General features: G+C 44.1%; 1 protein-coding gene across 2 annotated transcripts in view; it reads left to right on the forward strand.

The window, feature by feature from the left end:
* The window catches only part of ralgps1 (Ral GEF with PH domain and SH3 binding motif 1), a 272,310-nt gene that overhangs the window by 87,521 nt on the left and 168,258 nt on the right, over nucleotides 1–16,531 (forward strand). For both annotated transcript variants that reach the window (XM_034191724.1, XM_034191723.1), the window contains exons 7-8: nucleotides 3,977–4,069; nucleotides 9,765–9,891. In XM_034191724.1, the coding sequence (XP_034047615.1) occupies nucleotides 3,977–4,069; nucleotides 9,765–9,891 (220 nt within the window). The remainder of the gene's footprint in view (nucleotides 1–3,976; nucleotides 4,070–9,764; nucleotides 9,892–16,531) is intronic.

Below are 16,531 nucleotides of genomic sequence, written 5' to 3' on the forward strand. Positions count from 1 at the left end.
GGCCTTGCCTTGCGGTGTGGAGCGCCTTGGGGCAACTGTTTGTTGTGATTTGGCGCTATACAAGAAAAAAGTTGATTGATTGATTGATTGATTTGATGATGTCATCATGAAAGAACTTCTGACATTTAGATTTTTTTTAAAGGGTTTGACAAAGCGTGTAAATCATCATTGCAGACTCTTATAAGTTCACATATAGCAGTCATATGGAGATACCTTTCAGGGCTCGACATAGCCATTTACCCGCTGGCCCGGCACCAATTTGGCCTACTTTCGGGCCACTACGGGGCAGTACAATTTATCAAATGATGGTCCGCTCGGGCCACTACGAAAATACGCAAAATTCTATTTATTTTACCATATTTTGCGGCGGCAAAGTCGAATTTCTACACATCTCCGTGTCATCAATCTTCAAAAAGTCCGCCATGTTTGTTTTTGTCATCTTCTTTGTTTGTTTTGGTCTCGCACCACAGACCACATCTCACATCTCGGGTTGGGTATCGTTAAGAAATGATTCAATCCACCGATATTAGTAGTCTTTTTGCTTAATGATTCCCTTATTGGTCCTTCAGAGTGGCCATTGTTTTTTTAGGGTGTTGGTCGGGAAAATGATAATTTCTCTACGTTGATTGCAGACTCTGCAGCGGGTCTGTAATCAACCGCTTCTGCAGAGTGACTGCACTTGGAAGCATGAACCAATGAAGCAATGGTTTTATCCGCTTGGTTCATTGGACTTTATCTTAATTTTTTTTATTTATTTTATTTATATATTAATAATAATAGCAACAACAACAGCAATAATAGTAATAACTCTTCAGAAGCGGCAAGTCTGCTTCTTAACTCCTCTCAAAGCCATTAAAATATGTCAGTCGTGATTGTGAGTCACTTTTGTGCAGATGAAAGTCGCTAAGTGAGATTTTGTCTTGTGGCAGTCAGGAAACAAGAATCGTCCTCTGTTCTGTTGGCACAGCTCCAAATGCTGTGCAGCTCTCTGCTGAGACACAGTCCAGTCTGAATTAATAACTTCAAAATGAATTGCCGCTTTAAATAAAATGACACCTCTTTCCAAATGCTGTAATACAGAAAATAAACTACAATCGACTAAAACATATTTTTTTCTTCCCAAAATGAGACGTCCTGCATTCTTCATGAATTAAACTGATGTTGACGTGAAGCACAGTGAGCTGCAAGAGTTCAGCTCAGAGGTATGGAAAGACATTCATGCCAATAATGTCTGAAAGGAAATGCTTTTGTCAAAAACTACAGATTTTGTTTATTTCTATTTATATTCAGAGGTCAGGGAGCCACCATGTAGAGTTTATTTAGGTCCAGAGTTTAAGGATCCAGTGATCAATTTCATATTTATTTACTTTAAGACTCAAAATGTTCTTGATATAGAAAACCTTTAAAGCCTACTTTTAGTACACAGAAAATTCACAAGCAGTATCGATAAGGGAATTGATAAGGAATCGGATCGATAAGCAGAATCGATAATGGTATCGATATCGAAATCCTATCAATACCCATCCCTAACCACGTTCCATGCTCCCGCAGAATCTCACACATATGTTATATGTTGTCGATGGGTGGAGCATGCGTTCGGCCGTTTCCATCACTGATCTTCAGCAATGTTCGTTAGCATCTTTAAATGCACGGGAAGCTGCAGGAAACAAAGATGAACAAGACGCAAATCTAACACAATGCTTTGAAATTTGAACTGAAGTATGTTTAAACTACAACCACCCAAACCCGGACAACAACCAGGAAAGAGTTTTGCTAAGTGAATTGGCCAGAAGAGGAAGCTTAGTGATGATGAGTTAAGGGAGAGAGACAGGCTGTATGAAAGAAACAAGAGGAAGAGAGGATTTGTCCCGACCTGGCCACAGAAATGGGCGTGGCTTGGTCATGACCAAGAGAAGAATGAGGTTTTCTGCCAAATCTGCAGGGCCTATCGAACGTATGCTGACAAGTAAAGTATATGCTTTGTCCTGGTAGACCCTGGGTGTTTTGAAGTGAGTTTAAAAGTCTAACCAGCTTGCCTTTGTGGAAACCCCACGGTGACATTAGCAAAGGAGCCAAAGCATATTTTTTTTTACATTTTTAGATCTACAGTAGTGTTCAGAATAAAGTAGTGCTATGTGACTAAAAAGATTAATCCAGGTTTTGGGTATATTTCTTATTGTTACATGGGAAACAAGGTACCAGTAGATTCAGTAGAGTCTCACAAATCCAACAAGAACAGCCTATAATTTTTTGCACCTGTGTATAAGTTTTCCCCTCTCCAATCAACTTTTTAATCAAACTACGCTGTTCTTCTGAACAATGCCTTGAACGTCCCATTTTCCTCAGGCTTTCAAAGAGAAAAATCATGTTCAACAGGTGCTGGCTTCATCCTTAAATAGGGGACACCTGATTCACACCTGTTTGTTCCACAAAATTGACAAACTCACTGACTGAATGCCACACTACTATTATTGTGAACACCCCCTTTTCTACTTTTTTTACTAATAGCCCAATTTCATAGCCTTAAGAGTGTGCATATCATGAATGCTTGGTCTGGTTGGATTTGTGAGAATCTATTGAATCTACTGGTACCTTGTTTCCCATGTAACAATAAGAAATATACTCAAAACCTGGATTAATCTTTTTAGTCACATAGCACTACTGTTATTCTGAACATTACTGTATAACTCCAATCCAGACAAGGCATACTTTTTAGTTTTGATATGGACCTACATCTGTATTTTACATTTCTGACTGAGGGTTGCTAAAAAATGTTCTCTGAATTTTATGGGAGTCACTTTATTTTTTTACACTTGAGAATGCCCTCTGATAAATTATGTTTTTTTTTTTTTTTTACTTCATGGTCCATAGACTATTTTATGTTTTTTTCTGGATTGGTTTATATTATATAGGCAGTTTTATTTGCAGGATTTCAAGGTGGAATATCATGAACTCTCATTCCAGGGATAGTGCTCCCACACTGTGGGCCACTAACTTCTAAAGTCTACTGGCCCTGTGGGACAGTGGGGCAAATTGGTTTATGCCTTTCAGCACACAACAGGATCAAACTCAAGGTGAAAGGTCTAGGCCACAGGAAGGTCAAACACTAAATTGAATGAAACGACTTCCCTGGTCGCAGTTTTTGAAATTTTGCCTCCAAATTTCATATATGGTATATTCTCTTGCCTGTCAGTCCCTCTTCATGGTGGTTTGTTCCTCGTGGTAGTCTCTTTTTTTTCACCTTTTGGTAAGATACCGGTCACTCTCAGGGTGACGGTTTTAATTTTTTAGGCTGTTGGACAGTTCTATCCTCCACCGTTGATCGCTGATAACAGTGGCTCCACATTGTGATGCCACGCCCCTTTCCTTGCCACAAACACTAATTATGTTGTCCCCGTTGCAGCATAAATATTTCTCTTCTTTGTGGACTTTGAGGCGTGTTGTCCACAGAGCGATGAATGATGAGGGCAGTGGCAAGTCGTCATTTCAATGAAAAGCTTGCTAACAAAAATCTAACACCTGTGAACTGACAAAAAGTGAGCATTAATCAGCGCAGTAACACCGAGGTGGGCATGATCAGAGCCGCAGGCGATCTCTCCATTCAACAACAAAACACCATGGATGCCTGTACGAACAAATTCTAGCTTTATTGTCTTAACAAGGAGCACATAATAAACTGTAATTTTGGAGGATTTTTTTGTTTATTTTTTGCACAACCTCATACAAGTTAAAAATATTTTCTTTGGTTTGTTTTTTACACAGCCTTCATAAAATACACACAGAATGTCATAAATAAAAAAAATTCATTTTACATCCATTTTCTACTGCTTATCTGGGTCACAGTGACAGTGGACCGAGCAGCTCATCCCACACGTCCCTATCCTCAGCCAAGTCCTCCAGCTCTTCCTAGGGGATCCCAAACCAGCTGGGAAGTATGTTTTTCATCTTCTTCATGGGTACCTGTGTTTGTTTCCAGAAACTGTTGGAGTTGAACAACCTCCACTCGCTGGTGTCAGTGGTGTCGGCTCTGCAGAGTGCTCCCATATTCAGACTCAGTAAAACCTGGGCGGTAAGACCTTTCTACACTTTCTGCCCTCAAACAGCGATGATGACGTCATGGTGTAAATCTCTTCTTCCCCAACTTGGGGCGTGTTGTAGCTCAGACAGTTTGACAAAGCATGTATTAGTACTACTACTGTTACTGCAAACTTGTACTATTGTAAACAATGACAGTAATAACAAGTAGTGCTTAACCTTTACCAAATACAATGAGATATAATACAAATGATTAAAACACAATAATGAAATAAATATGAGTATGTATTTATTTACTGGGAATATAACATTTCCAACAAAACAAGGATAGCAAGTGCGTTTCTGTTTGAAAATGCCAAGTGAACTTGACGGACTCGTCTGATGCTTAGAGCCATGAAATGCTAAATAGCTGTGAACACACAGCAGGCCACCCCCTGTGAACACACAGCAGGCCGCCCCCTGTGAACACGCAGCAGGTTCGCCCCCTGTGAACACACAGCAGGCCACCCCCTGTGAACACACAGCAGGCCGCCCCCTGTGAACACGCAGCAGGTTCGCCCCCTGTGAACACACAGCAGGCCACCCCCTGTGAACACACAGCAGGCCGCCCCCTGTGAACACACAGCAGGTTCGCCCCCTGTGAACACACAGCAGGCCACCCCCTGTGAACACGCAGCAGGTTCGCCCCCTGTGAACACACAGCAGGCCACCCCCTGTGAACACACAGCAGGCCGCCCCCTGTGAACACGCAGCAGGTTCGCCCCCTGTGAACACGCAGCAGGTCCCACCCTGTGAACGCGCAGCAGGTCCCCCCCGTGAAAACGCAGCAGGTCCGCCCCCTGTGAACACGCAGCAGGCCCCCCCCTGTGAACACACAGCAGGTCCACCCCCTGTGAACACGCAGCAGGTCCCCCCCTGTGAACACGCAGCAGGTCCCCCCCGTGAACACGCAGCAGGTCCGCCCCCTGTGAACACGCAGCAGGTCCGCCCCCTGTGAACACGCAGCAGGTCCCCCCCTGTGAACACGCAGCAGGTCCCCCCCCTGTGAACACGCGGCGGCCCCGCCCCCTATGAAACACGCAGCGGGCCGCCCCCTATGAAACACACAGCGGGACCGCCCCCTGTGAACACGCGGCAGGCCGCCCCCTGTGAACACGCGGCGGCCCCGCCCCCTGTGAACACGCAGCTGGCCCGCCCCCTGTGAACACGCAGCTGGCCCGCCCCCTATGAAACACGCAGCTGGCCCGCCCCCTATGAAACACACAGCGGGGCCGCCCCCTGTGAACACACAGCGGCCCCGCCCCCTGTGAACACGCAGCGGGCACAGGCGGCCAATCCCACTCAGCCCTGCAAAATCTTGAAGCAGATCTTTCCAGTCCATTGTTTGTGCAGCATGAAATGCTCAATCTTTTATTCTAGCTTTGTGAAAATGATTTGGTACAGTTCCAGGTGTAGGAGAAGACCTCCAGGCTGGGCCGACTCCGCTGCGCAGGATTTAGTTATTTTACAGCCACCGGTTTAAGGGTTTGCTGGCACGTTGTTCTGCAGCACTCAGGTGTCTCATCAATGGAACAAAAAACAGCCAGTAATTCCAGAACACTGCTTTTGACCTTTGACCTCAAGCTGGCTGTATTTGATAAGATTCTGATAAAGTGTATGTAAATTTGCTAATAATAATAATAGTAATAAGGGAGGTCAATATGAAAGCTTTAACTGCGAACAAAATATTTTATTTGTTGGAAGAATTGGTCTGAGAGGTTGGAATAATACTGGTTAAACTCTGCCATTAAAGTCAGTCTGGTTAGTTGGTCTGTAATATTCATCACTGCACTTTGAGTTTGAAGGACTAAAATTCTGATTTTTGCTTTGAGCCCTGTAGGGTCCCGTGGTGTTTTCTCAATTTTACCAGTAATTCCCCTTTCATGGTACTTTCTTTTAGTGTAATGCTCATATGGTGCGTATCAAAATGATCAGAACAATCTCAGCTTTCAGAATATGTGACAAATATTTGTAACACTAAAGAAAAATGATTTGCCTTTAAACTTGGAAATATGAAATCTATCAAATCTTTTTATTAAGTGCACCTTTTATTCATGTATCCACATGAATAAACTGTTTTGGGGCTAGATGTGGGTCACAAAAGTAGTGTAAAAGATGAAGTAAAGTGTCATTCATGTATAAAAATTATGTAATTTTGCATATAGAGTGAAAATGCTGTCACTGTATATCACCAAATTTGATAAGAGGCCATAAAAGATAAGAGGGCACAAAACCAATCACAATTTTAACAGTACACACCAAAACATTAAAATCTTCTCAATCACGGGGAGCCATATGAGATGAGGGTCACACAGTGCCATGGTCAAACCTCCGTGTTTTACTTAAGACATCATTCGAGGACATTCTGCACTCTGTCAGGAAACTACAACACAACACTACCACGGTAACTTCTGGAGGACACAAAAACACAATGGCTTTTCAGTGTTCACCAGCGCCACAATTCTATGTATCAAACCTAACAGTAGGAGTGGGTCTGGTTAGGTTTAAAACTTTTGTTGGCTTCTGTTTTATTCTTATCTACAAGAGTCAGACAGAAGTCAGACTTCCAGAGCAAGAATTTTAGCTGAGGAAGCTTCTGTGATTTGAAGCGAAACGTCCTTGCGTCAAGCAACCCAGTCCAGTCGAAGATTCAAGCTTCTCTACTATGGAAACCACCTGGACAACTGAGAGCCTACACAGAAATTCTGCAGGGGATCTTTATGCATTCCTGAGTCTACCTCTGGGCCTCATGTCAGACGGTACCCAGAAGACCTCCTGACCCAGCTCTGCTAGCTGCTTGAAATGAATAGGATCAGCAGCTTTACTGTGAGTCCTTCTTGAAAACTCAAATTCAAATCTGACAACAGAGCGGATGAAGGCTCCACCTTTACCATCCCACAGAGCTACAGCTTCACTGACCAACAGAGCTACAGCTTCACTGACCCACAGAGCTACAGGTTCAATGACCCACAGAGCTACAGCTTCACTGACCCACAGAGCTACAGCTTCACTGACCCACAGAGCTACAGGTTCAATGACCCACAGAGCTACAGCTTCACTGAACCAACAGAGCTACAGCTTCACTGAACCAACAGAGCTACAGCTTCACTGACCCACAGAGCTACAGCTTCACTGAACCAACAGAGCTACAGCTTCACTGACCCACAGAGCTACAGCTTCACTGACCCACAGAGCTACAGCTTCACTGACCCACAGAGCTACAGCTTCACTGAACCAACAGAGCTACAGCTTCACTGACCCAACAGAGCTACAGCTTCACTGACCCAACAGAGCTACAGCTTCACTGACCCACAGAGCTACAGCTTCACTGACCCACAGAGCTACAGCTTCACTGACCCACAGTGCTACAGCTTCACTGACCCACAGAGCTACAGCTTCACTGACCCAACAGAGCTACAGCTTCACTGACCCACAGAGCTACAGCTTCACTGACCCACAGTGCTACAGCTTCACTGACCCACAGAGCTACAGCTTCACTGAGCCAACAGAACTACAGCTTCACTGACCCACAGAGCTACAGCTTCACTGAGCCAACAGAGCTACAGCTTCACTGAACCAACAGAGCTACAGCTTCACTGACCCACAGAGCTACAGCTTCACTGACCCACAGAGCTACAGCTTCACTGAACCAACAGAGCTACAGCTTCACTGAACCAACAGAAGTACAGCTTCACTGAACCAACAGAGCTACAGCTTCACTGACCCACAGAGCTACAGCTTCACTGAACCAACAGAACTACAGCTTCACTGACCCACAGAGCTACAGCTTCACTGAACCAACAGAGCTCCAGCTTCACTGAACCAACAGAGCTCCAGCTTCACTGAACCAACAGAGCTACAGCTTCACTGACCCACAGAGCTACAGCTTCACTGAACCAACAGAGCTACAGCTTCACTGACCCAACAGAGCTACAGCTTCACTGACCCACAGAGCTACAGCTTCACTGACCCACAGAGCTACAGCTTCACTGACCCAACAGAAGTACAGCTTCACTGAACCAACAGAAGTACAGCTTCACTGAACCAACAGAGCTACAGCTTCACTGAACCAACAGAGCTCCAGCTTCACTGAACCAACAGAGCTCCAGCTTCACTGAACCAACAGAGCTCCAGCTTCACTGAACCAACAGAGCTCCAGCTTCACTGAACCAACAGAGCTCCAGCTTCACTGAACCAACAGAGCTCCAGCTTCACTGAACCAACAGTGCTCCAGCTTCACTGAACCAACAGAGCTCCAGCTTCACTGAACCAACAGAGCTACAGCTTCACTGAACCAACAGAGCACAATTGTAGTTTACAGTTTTCTGTTTTTGTTTTTCCTCCTCAGAGAATGTGAGGTGCCTTTGGACTGATACTGAGCCGGAGTTTTTGACAATTTCAGTTTCAGTTTATTTTCATTTATATAGCACCAAATCACAACAGATTGGCCTCAAGGCGCTTCACACAAGTAAGGTCTAACCTTACCAACCCCCAGAGTAACAGTGGTAAGGAAAAACTCCCTCTGATGAAGAAACCTCAAGCAGACCAGACTCAAAGGGGTGACCCTCTGCTTGGGCCATGATACAAACATAAATTACAGAACAATTCACAAAACGAATATACAGGAAATGTTGTTGGTGCACAGGACAGGGGGGTCTCCAGCACAAATACCACACCCATCTCTGGATGGAGCTGCACCTTAAACAGAGAAAAAAACAGAATCAGGCATCAGAAAGACAAGAAATACTGTATAATTTGTCAGCATTAAACAACAAGATAAAACAGAGAAATACTAATGTGATCGCCGGCCACGAGCCCTAAGCTTCACTAAAAGACCCAGAATTTAGGTAAAGTTGAGGTCGTGACACGCTTCGTTTACTAATAAAATGAGTAAAAAGCATAGAACTATACTATGCCAGTATACTAGCCATATGAAAGGGAAAAATAAGTGTGTCTTAAGTCTGGACTTGACCACCCTTCCTTCCACTTTGTTGCTAAACTGTTGCCGCTTAATTTATTGTTGGATACTAAATCTGTTCCACTCTTCTTCTGTGTGCTTCTCTGCATTTGTTTTTTTTTTTTTTTTTTTTTGATTCGCTGCTCTTTGTTCCACTCCAACATGAAGCTGTTCGACTGGTGATGTCACACATAAAAATTACACTGTGCACAGTCTCTCCGGTCACAGATGTCTGTACGTCCTTCAGAGTTGTCTCGGTGTCTTGTGGCTTCTTTATTTGTACAGATTGCAACAAAGCTGTCTTAAGGCGCTTCACAGACCACTGTCCTGAGCAAACGCACAGTGACAGTGGTAAGAAGAAAACTCCCTCTGAGGATATTGAGGTCAACCTCAAGCAGACCAGACTCAGAAGGGTGACCCACTGTTTAGGCCGTTCTAACAGTTGCAAGGCTTCTCTCACTAGTCTCCTTCTTCACGGCAACTCAGTTTTTGAGAACCGTCTCCTCCTGACACATTTACCGTACAGTATTGTACTGCTTGTTTTTTGTTGACGATTGATGAAAATGTTCGTGTGTCCATCCCCTAGCTGGTCCAAAGAGAACTGTCAACTGAACAGTAACTGTCACAACTACTTCTTACGTCTATTTTCTGAGTCACAGTGTTGTGCTGCCTCGTGGTTTGGGCTTTAACGAGATGATTAAACATGTTTTTGTCCTTTTTTTGTCTGTTTTAGTTGATCAGCCGCAAAGACAAGGCCACATTTGAGAAGCTGAACTACCTGACATCGAAGGAGGAGAACTATACCCGCATGAGAGAGTACATCCGCTCCCTGAAGATGGTACCGTGCATTCCTTACCTCGGTAAGTCTGCGCCTCACTGTTCGTTATCGCCGCCGGCTGCTCATGCTGCGCGCACCTCCACTCGCGCTGAAAGCTCTCAACTCTCGTGTGAAGCAAACATTTGTTCAGCGTATCAACAGAGTCGGTTTCGGACTCCTCCTGTCGAGTGCTTCTTGATGTTGCCCAACTCAGACTTTCCTTAGACTTATCAGCGATATACAGCGATGAGACAGAATTATTACGTCTATGCTGTGATGTCACAGTTCTGTAAATAAAAAAAACACACATTTGCAGCAGAAATGTGCACAAATCTGTATTTTAACTGGAGCTTCTTCACTGTGTGGGGCTGAAGGCGGGATGGTAGCAGTGCTGCCAGCTGTGCCAAACATTCTCTCTGAACGTGTTGCACACGTCTGTGGGTTTTTCTTGCTCACATGGCATTGAATGAAATCAGTGATTATCAAGGGATCAGCTGATACATGAAGTGCTTCTTCCTGGTGGGATGTTGTCAGCTGTGCATCAGCAGCCTGTGCTCTTAACAGGACTGCAGACCGGGTCCCACTTGTGAGCTGGGCTCTTTGGTCCTGTCCTGTCCTCAGCAGAGCAGCATTTCTCCGTCACTTCCCTGCCTCGTTGAATGGCTTGTTCCAGCTTTCACCTCATGAAATACAGTACAACCCCAATTCCAATGACGGTGGGACGTTGTGTAAAATGTAAATAAAAACAGAATACAATGATTTTCAAATCCTCTTCAACCTATATTCAATTGAATACACCACAAAGACAAGATATTTAATGTTCAAACTGATAAACTATTTTTGTGCAAATATTTGCTCATTTTGAAATGGATACCTGCAACATGTTTCAAAAAAGCTGGGACAGTGGTATGTTTACCACTGTGTTACATCACCTTTCCTTCTAACAACACTCAATAAGCGTTTGGGAACTGAGGACACTAATTGTGAGTGTCATGGCTGGCTGTAAAAGGAGCATCCCCAAAAGGCTCAACCATTCACAAGCAAAGATGTGGTGAGGATCACCACTTTGTGAACAACTGTGTGAAAAAAAATTTCCAACAGTTTAAGAACAATGTTTCTCAACGTCAATTGCAAGGAATTTAGGGATTCCATCATCTACAGTCCAGAATATAATCGGAAGATTCCGAGAATCTGGATAACTTTCTACACGTAAGCGGCAAGGCTGAAAACCAACATTGAATGGCCGTGACCTTCGATCCCTTGGGCGGCACTGCATTAAAAACTGACATCATTGTGTTAGTGCCCATGGCATGGACAACTTACACATCTGTGATGGCACCATCAATGCTGAAAGGTACATCCAGGTTTTGGAGCAACACATGCTGCCAACCAAGCAACGTCTTTTTCAGGGACGTCCCTGCTTATTTCAGCAAGACAATGCCAAGCCACATTCTGCACATGTTACAACAGCGTGGCTTCGTAGTAAAAGAGTACGGTACTAGACTGGCCTGCCTGCAGTCCAGACCTGTCGCCCATTGAAAATGTGTGGCGCATTATGAAGAGCAAAATACGACAACGGAGACCCCGGACTGTTGAACAACTCAAGTCGTACATCAAGCAAGAATGGGAAAGAATTCCACCTACAGCGCTTCAACAATTAGTGTCCTCAGTTCCAAAATGCTTATTGACTGTTGTTAGAAGGAAAGTTCAAAAGAGAGCAATTAAATGCTATGAGCACCTTAAAAACAGTGACCCCTGTCTGCTCCAGAACAAAGTCCTGATCAACAGAGAGACTGTAGAGAGACGCCCCTCAGCCAGCTGGTTCTGGGACTCTATACACAAACACAAACCCTGTTAGACTGAACCAAATTACAAGAAAACAAAAAACAAAAGTATGTGACACATTGAAGAAAAAAATCAACCAAAAACCAGAGTAAACTGGAACGCTGTTTGTCCCTAAACAGACAGAACTCTGTGGCAGAATAGCTGAACATTGTGACCAACCCAAGGCTCAGGAAGTCCTTGACCATGTACAGACTCAGTGAGCACAGCCTGGCTGTGGAGAAAGGCCACCACAGACAGACCTGGCTCCCCAGAGAAGACAGACTGTGCACTCACTGCTCACAACACCAGGTGGAGCCCGAGCTGCACTTCCTGACCACCAGCCTGCTACACCAAGACATCAGAGACACGAACAGAGACACAGATCACAAACACACAAACAGACTCTGAGAGCAACATTGACAAACTTCACTATCTGTTGGCTGAAGGACAACAATGTGCAAACACAGCACCGAGGTTTGTGAGCTGCTGCGACACGAAAAGAAGGAACAACGGCTGTAAACCCCCGTAAACCCAAAACAGGAGATATTTTTTACTTTTTTTCTAGGAGATGCTGATAATGTATCATTAGATACAAAATTAATTTGGTTTCTGGGTCCCCGCACCCCCCAGACCCCCTGCAAATTTTCCTGTGATTTCACAGTTTTCATTTCACAGCCCTGCAGGGCGACATCCTCCACAGACAGACACAGCCGGGTCCAGAACCACCCTCAACCCATGGCGGAGTGAGAGGGAGGCTGAACCCCACCTCCCTCATAGTGCGGGATGTGCCCCACCTCCCTCAGAGAGCGGGATGTGCCCCGCCTCCCCACGTCCCTCAGAGAGCGGGATGTGCCCCGCCTCCCCACCTCCCTCAGAGAGCGGGATTGATTTATTGATTGATAGAGGGGCATTATTGATCACAGACATAGGCATTGTGTTATAATGTAGTAACGGTACCTTAAAATCAGACCTCACAGAGACAGGAAGCCAGTGAAGGGGGGCCAAAATCAGTGTAATGTGGTCGAACCTTCTGCTTCTTGTCAAGATTCTACCGGCAGCATTTTGAACCTTTTTTTTTTTTTTAACCTGAGGCCAAAACATGACCATTGCATCCGCCCATCCGTCTGTCTGTGCTCAGCACAAGTCCAGTCCTATTACTGCCTGGATCTTCAAATTCACGGGGAACATTCTTGGGATACAGACCTTGGACAAGTTCAAAGATGGCTAACCTTGACCTATTGTAAGAGGTCAAAAGGTCACATTCTTTCTACACACTCTTTCATTGATTATATTCTTTTTTATTTGCATATTGGAAATATAAGTTTGTGAAACCTTTACTTAACCCTCTGGGGCTGACGCCGTCGTATACGACGGCTAGGTACACGTTTTACTAAATTATAAATAACTTTTTAATGATATAATTAAACTAATAAAGTTAACTCTGCGGACTTTGGGCCAGCCATCCACCATCTTTGTACTCCTCATAGAAGCTGTGTGATGACGTGCGCAATGTGAGTGTCCAATCGGAATTGGTTCACCGTCACATGGTTTTCCAATATCCAATCGTAGGGCACCATCCCTGGTTTTCAGGACTAGGCACCTAAGTGGCTCTACTCTACTCTTTTTTACTCTTCTATTTTACTCTTCCTTTTTAGATGTTTAGATATACCTTTGTATACTGACATAGTTCCACCTTAGAATTGGAATATAATATATAAGATATACCTTACTGAATTTTCATGGTATCCCAAAGATCGTTTCGAGGTGTAATGTGTTACTCTGTGACATGTGAATGCTGTCTGAATAGCCCCCTGGCTGCTGGCTTCATGCTTAAAAGTGCAGCATTGTGCATATTAATGAAGGAGATCGGCGTAAGAGGGTCTCTTACAACCTCACGTGGTCGAACAAAGATTGTCACTGAGAGAAATGATTCACTTAGTTGGCCAGGGAATATTGTTGAATAAGCTTCTCTCGCTTTCACTTGTAAAGTGCCAGTAAGTGAAGTGCACATCTCGGGCCGCGCGGTGCATTATGGGTACACTAAATTTTTTGACTACCAATCCACAAGCTATGAGCTATTTGCTAAGCAGAGATGAGAAATCGCTACTCTGCCGGCTTTGTAATGACTACAATGAAGGTGGGTCTCACATATAACCTCTTTGGTGTCATGTTTGTTTTGATAAGTTAACAGACATATGATATGTGCATGCAGTTTGTTTATAGAACATGTCAATATTACAATATTATGCGCCACGTCATTCATGGCGCGACATTACAGTCATAAGTCGATGCACGAAAATGGTGTCATCAGCCACATTATAATTCAGCACAGTTTCAGGATATTGACAAAATAAATGTGTGCAAGAAACTTACAATTTTAGTCCGTCTTTTACGTCCGTCTGGATCTTTCTTTTCTGTGGGGAAATTGTAGAGCAGGGGTGGCCAAGTTCGGTCCTCGAGAGCCACCTTCCTGACTCCAACACACCTGAATCCAATGAAAGGCTCATTAAAGGTCTGCTAACGAGTCTTTCATTGGATTCAGGTGTGTTGGAGCAGGGAGACAACTAAGAGTGTCAGGAAGGTGGCTCTCGAGGACCAAACTTGGCCACCCCTGTTGTAGAGAATGAACGGAGGTTTACAACCACATTTCTTCGTCTTTCCGTCTTTCTGTGGACTCGGCGGAGCTTTGCAATCGTGTGTTTTCAGCCAACTTTCAAGCCTATAAATTCAGTTCAAGCATTTGAAAACAGCACAATGCGCCCCTGTCATTATTTTATGCATCGCTTAAGGCATAAAGCCTTTGAAATAATCCATGTAAGCCTTAACTTTTACAGTCCGCTAATGCTACTGTATACGAAATTCAATGGGAGTGGTGTGAGTTTGGTAGCTGGAATTTTTGCCTCTGTTTGACCCACGCATGCGCAGATGCGTTGTGCACTTCGCTTATTACGCATTTGAATGAAAGGAGAGGGGAGGGGTGTTAATAGGGCTTCAAACTGTGAAGAGAGGTTGTTTACATGCTGAAACACATTTCAAGAGAGAGTCAAATTCCATTTAGGTAAAAAGTTTGTGTTGTAAGCTTTGTGTAATAGCACACAGAAATTGCTTTGAGATGTGGCGTAAAGACAAAACACATTGACTATTTTGTATATATTGTTCAAAATGTGCATTTGAGTTTATTTTAAAATGTTTATTTTTGTACATTCTTTGTACAAGACCCCAGCTTATCTTTATAAAGTGTCAAAATAGTTGTTTATTATAGTTTGCTGTGTGTTTTGAATAAATATGTGTGAAAAGTATTTTTTGCTTTATTTTTTCTTTTCTTATTTCTGATTATAAACCTTTATTACACTTATAAAACACTACTATGGCATAGATATTCTGAAAATACAGGTTGTCCTGAAACAAAAAGGGATATACCACTTGATTGTAGGATGCAGGGAGAGCTTTTAACAGCAATAATAAAACATTTATGCCAGGCGAGTGAACTGTCCAAAAATGCCCTTGGACCCCAGAGGGTTAAGCCTCTTTCACACGGGCGCAAATGTAGAGCTGCATATTGTGGCGTATCGTCTACGCTGAGTTCAGCAGCTCTACGCCGAGTTTTTGCTCCCTACGCAGCAGTATGTTGAGGGCTACGGGCGTAAGACGGAAGAAATTAAAGATGTTTAATTTTTTTGGCGTAGAGCGCTGGACATAGAAATCACACAGCCACAGCGCCTCTGTGTGCTCAAAACAGGGAATCGAACCTCAACTCAGAAATCCAGAAACAGCAGCTCGTTCTCTCTCTCTCTCTCTCTCTCTCTCTCTCTCTCTCTCTCTGTCTCTCTCTGTCTCTCTCTCTCTCTCTGGTCTGATCAAACCTGTGAGTCTTCAAAATAAAAGCGCAGTCGCTGCATGTCGGTGTGATCATCAGACACCCTGATTGATCAGGTCTGATCAGATCAGCGGACCTTATCAGAGCAACTGGAGTTTTAAAAGTTTAAAGAGTTTTCCAAGCGTAGTGATGTGTTTTGCACAGCCGGCAGGAGTGAACTGAAAAACAGTTGAATTGGTTTTAAATAGCGGCAAGAACTACACGCCACTGTGCACACACATTAAAAAGCAAACACGCAGCTGCAAGCAAATATACGAATGCAAGGAACACAGCAAAAGGCTGAGTACGCGCACATTTCAGGCGTACTTAAAGTGGATATGACACTTAAAGACAACATAGTCTTATTACATGTAACAAAGGTTATATAATTCGGTCAACCTAAGTGCTTTTGGGAAAATGGAAGCGATTCTCTCGTTATATATAACATTTGAATGTCCCGCCACTGAAAAATGTGCACGCCCCGTGACCAGCTTCCCGCTGAGCACCAAGCCTAAAATACGTCATTGCGTGTAGACCGTATCGGCTCGCTCGCTTGGCGGCCGTTGCTTACACTTTTTTAGCGGCAGAAACTTTGATTAAACACAGCTCTCAGGGACTTGTTTGTCGATATGCCTGACCAGTGTGTCGCAGCATATTGCATAAACACAAGGGCGAAAGGTTTTAGCCTTTTCAGGTCCAGGCAGATTCATTGAAAGCCGCGGTGTTGTGCGATGCACGAAATGTCCGGCTGCCGCTCGTTCTGCTCGCACACCCACATTTGCTCCTGACAGCAGACACTTTCCTCTACCGTCTCCATGTTCTCGCACCGCTGACAGGAACACATAAAATGTCAACCCCAAATAATATGTTCACAGTAATCTTGAAATGGTCAAGGAACTTATGTAGTAAACACGGCGGCGGCATGTTCACTGTTGTTTTCGGCGATCTTTTTCAAAACGTTCGCCGTTTATTTCCTATTCTTTCGTGAAAATAACGTAACTAA

The sequence above is a fragment of the Thalassophryne amazonica genome, chromosome 17, assembly GCF_902500255.1.
Source record: "Thalassophryne amazonica chromosome 17, fThaAma1.1, whole genome shotgun sequence".
In the NCBI taxonomy this organism is placed as follows: domain Eukaryota; kingdom Metazoa; phylum Chordata; class Actinopteri; order Batrachoidiformes; family Batrachoididae; genus Thalassophryne; species Thalassophryne amazonica.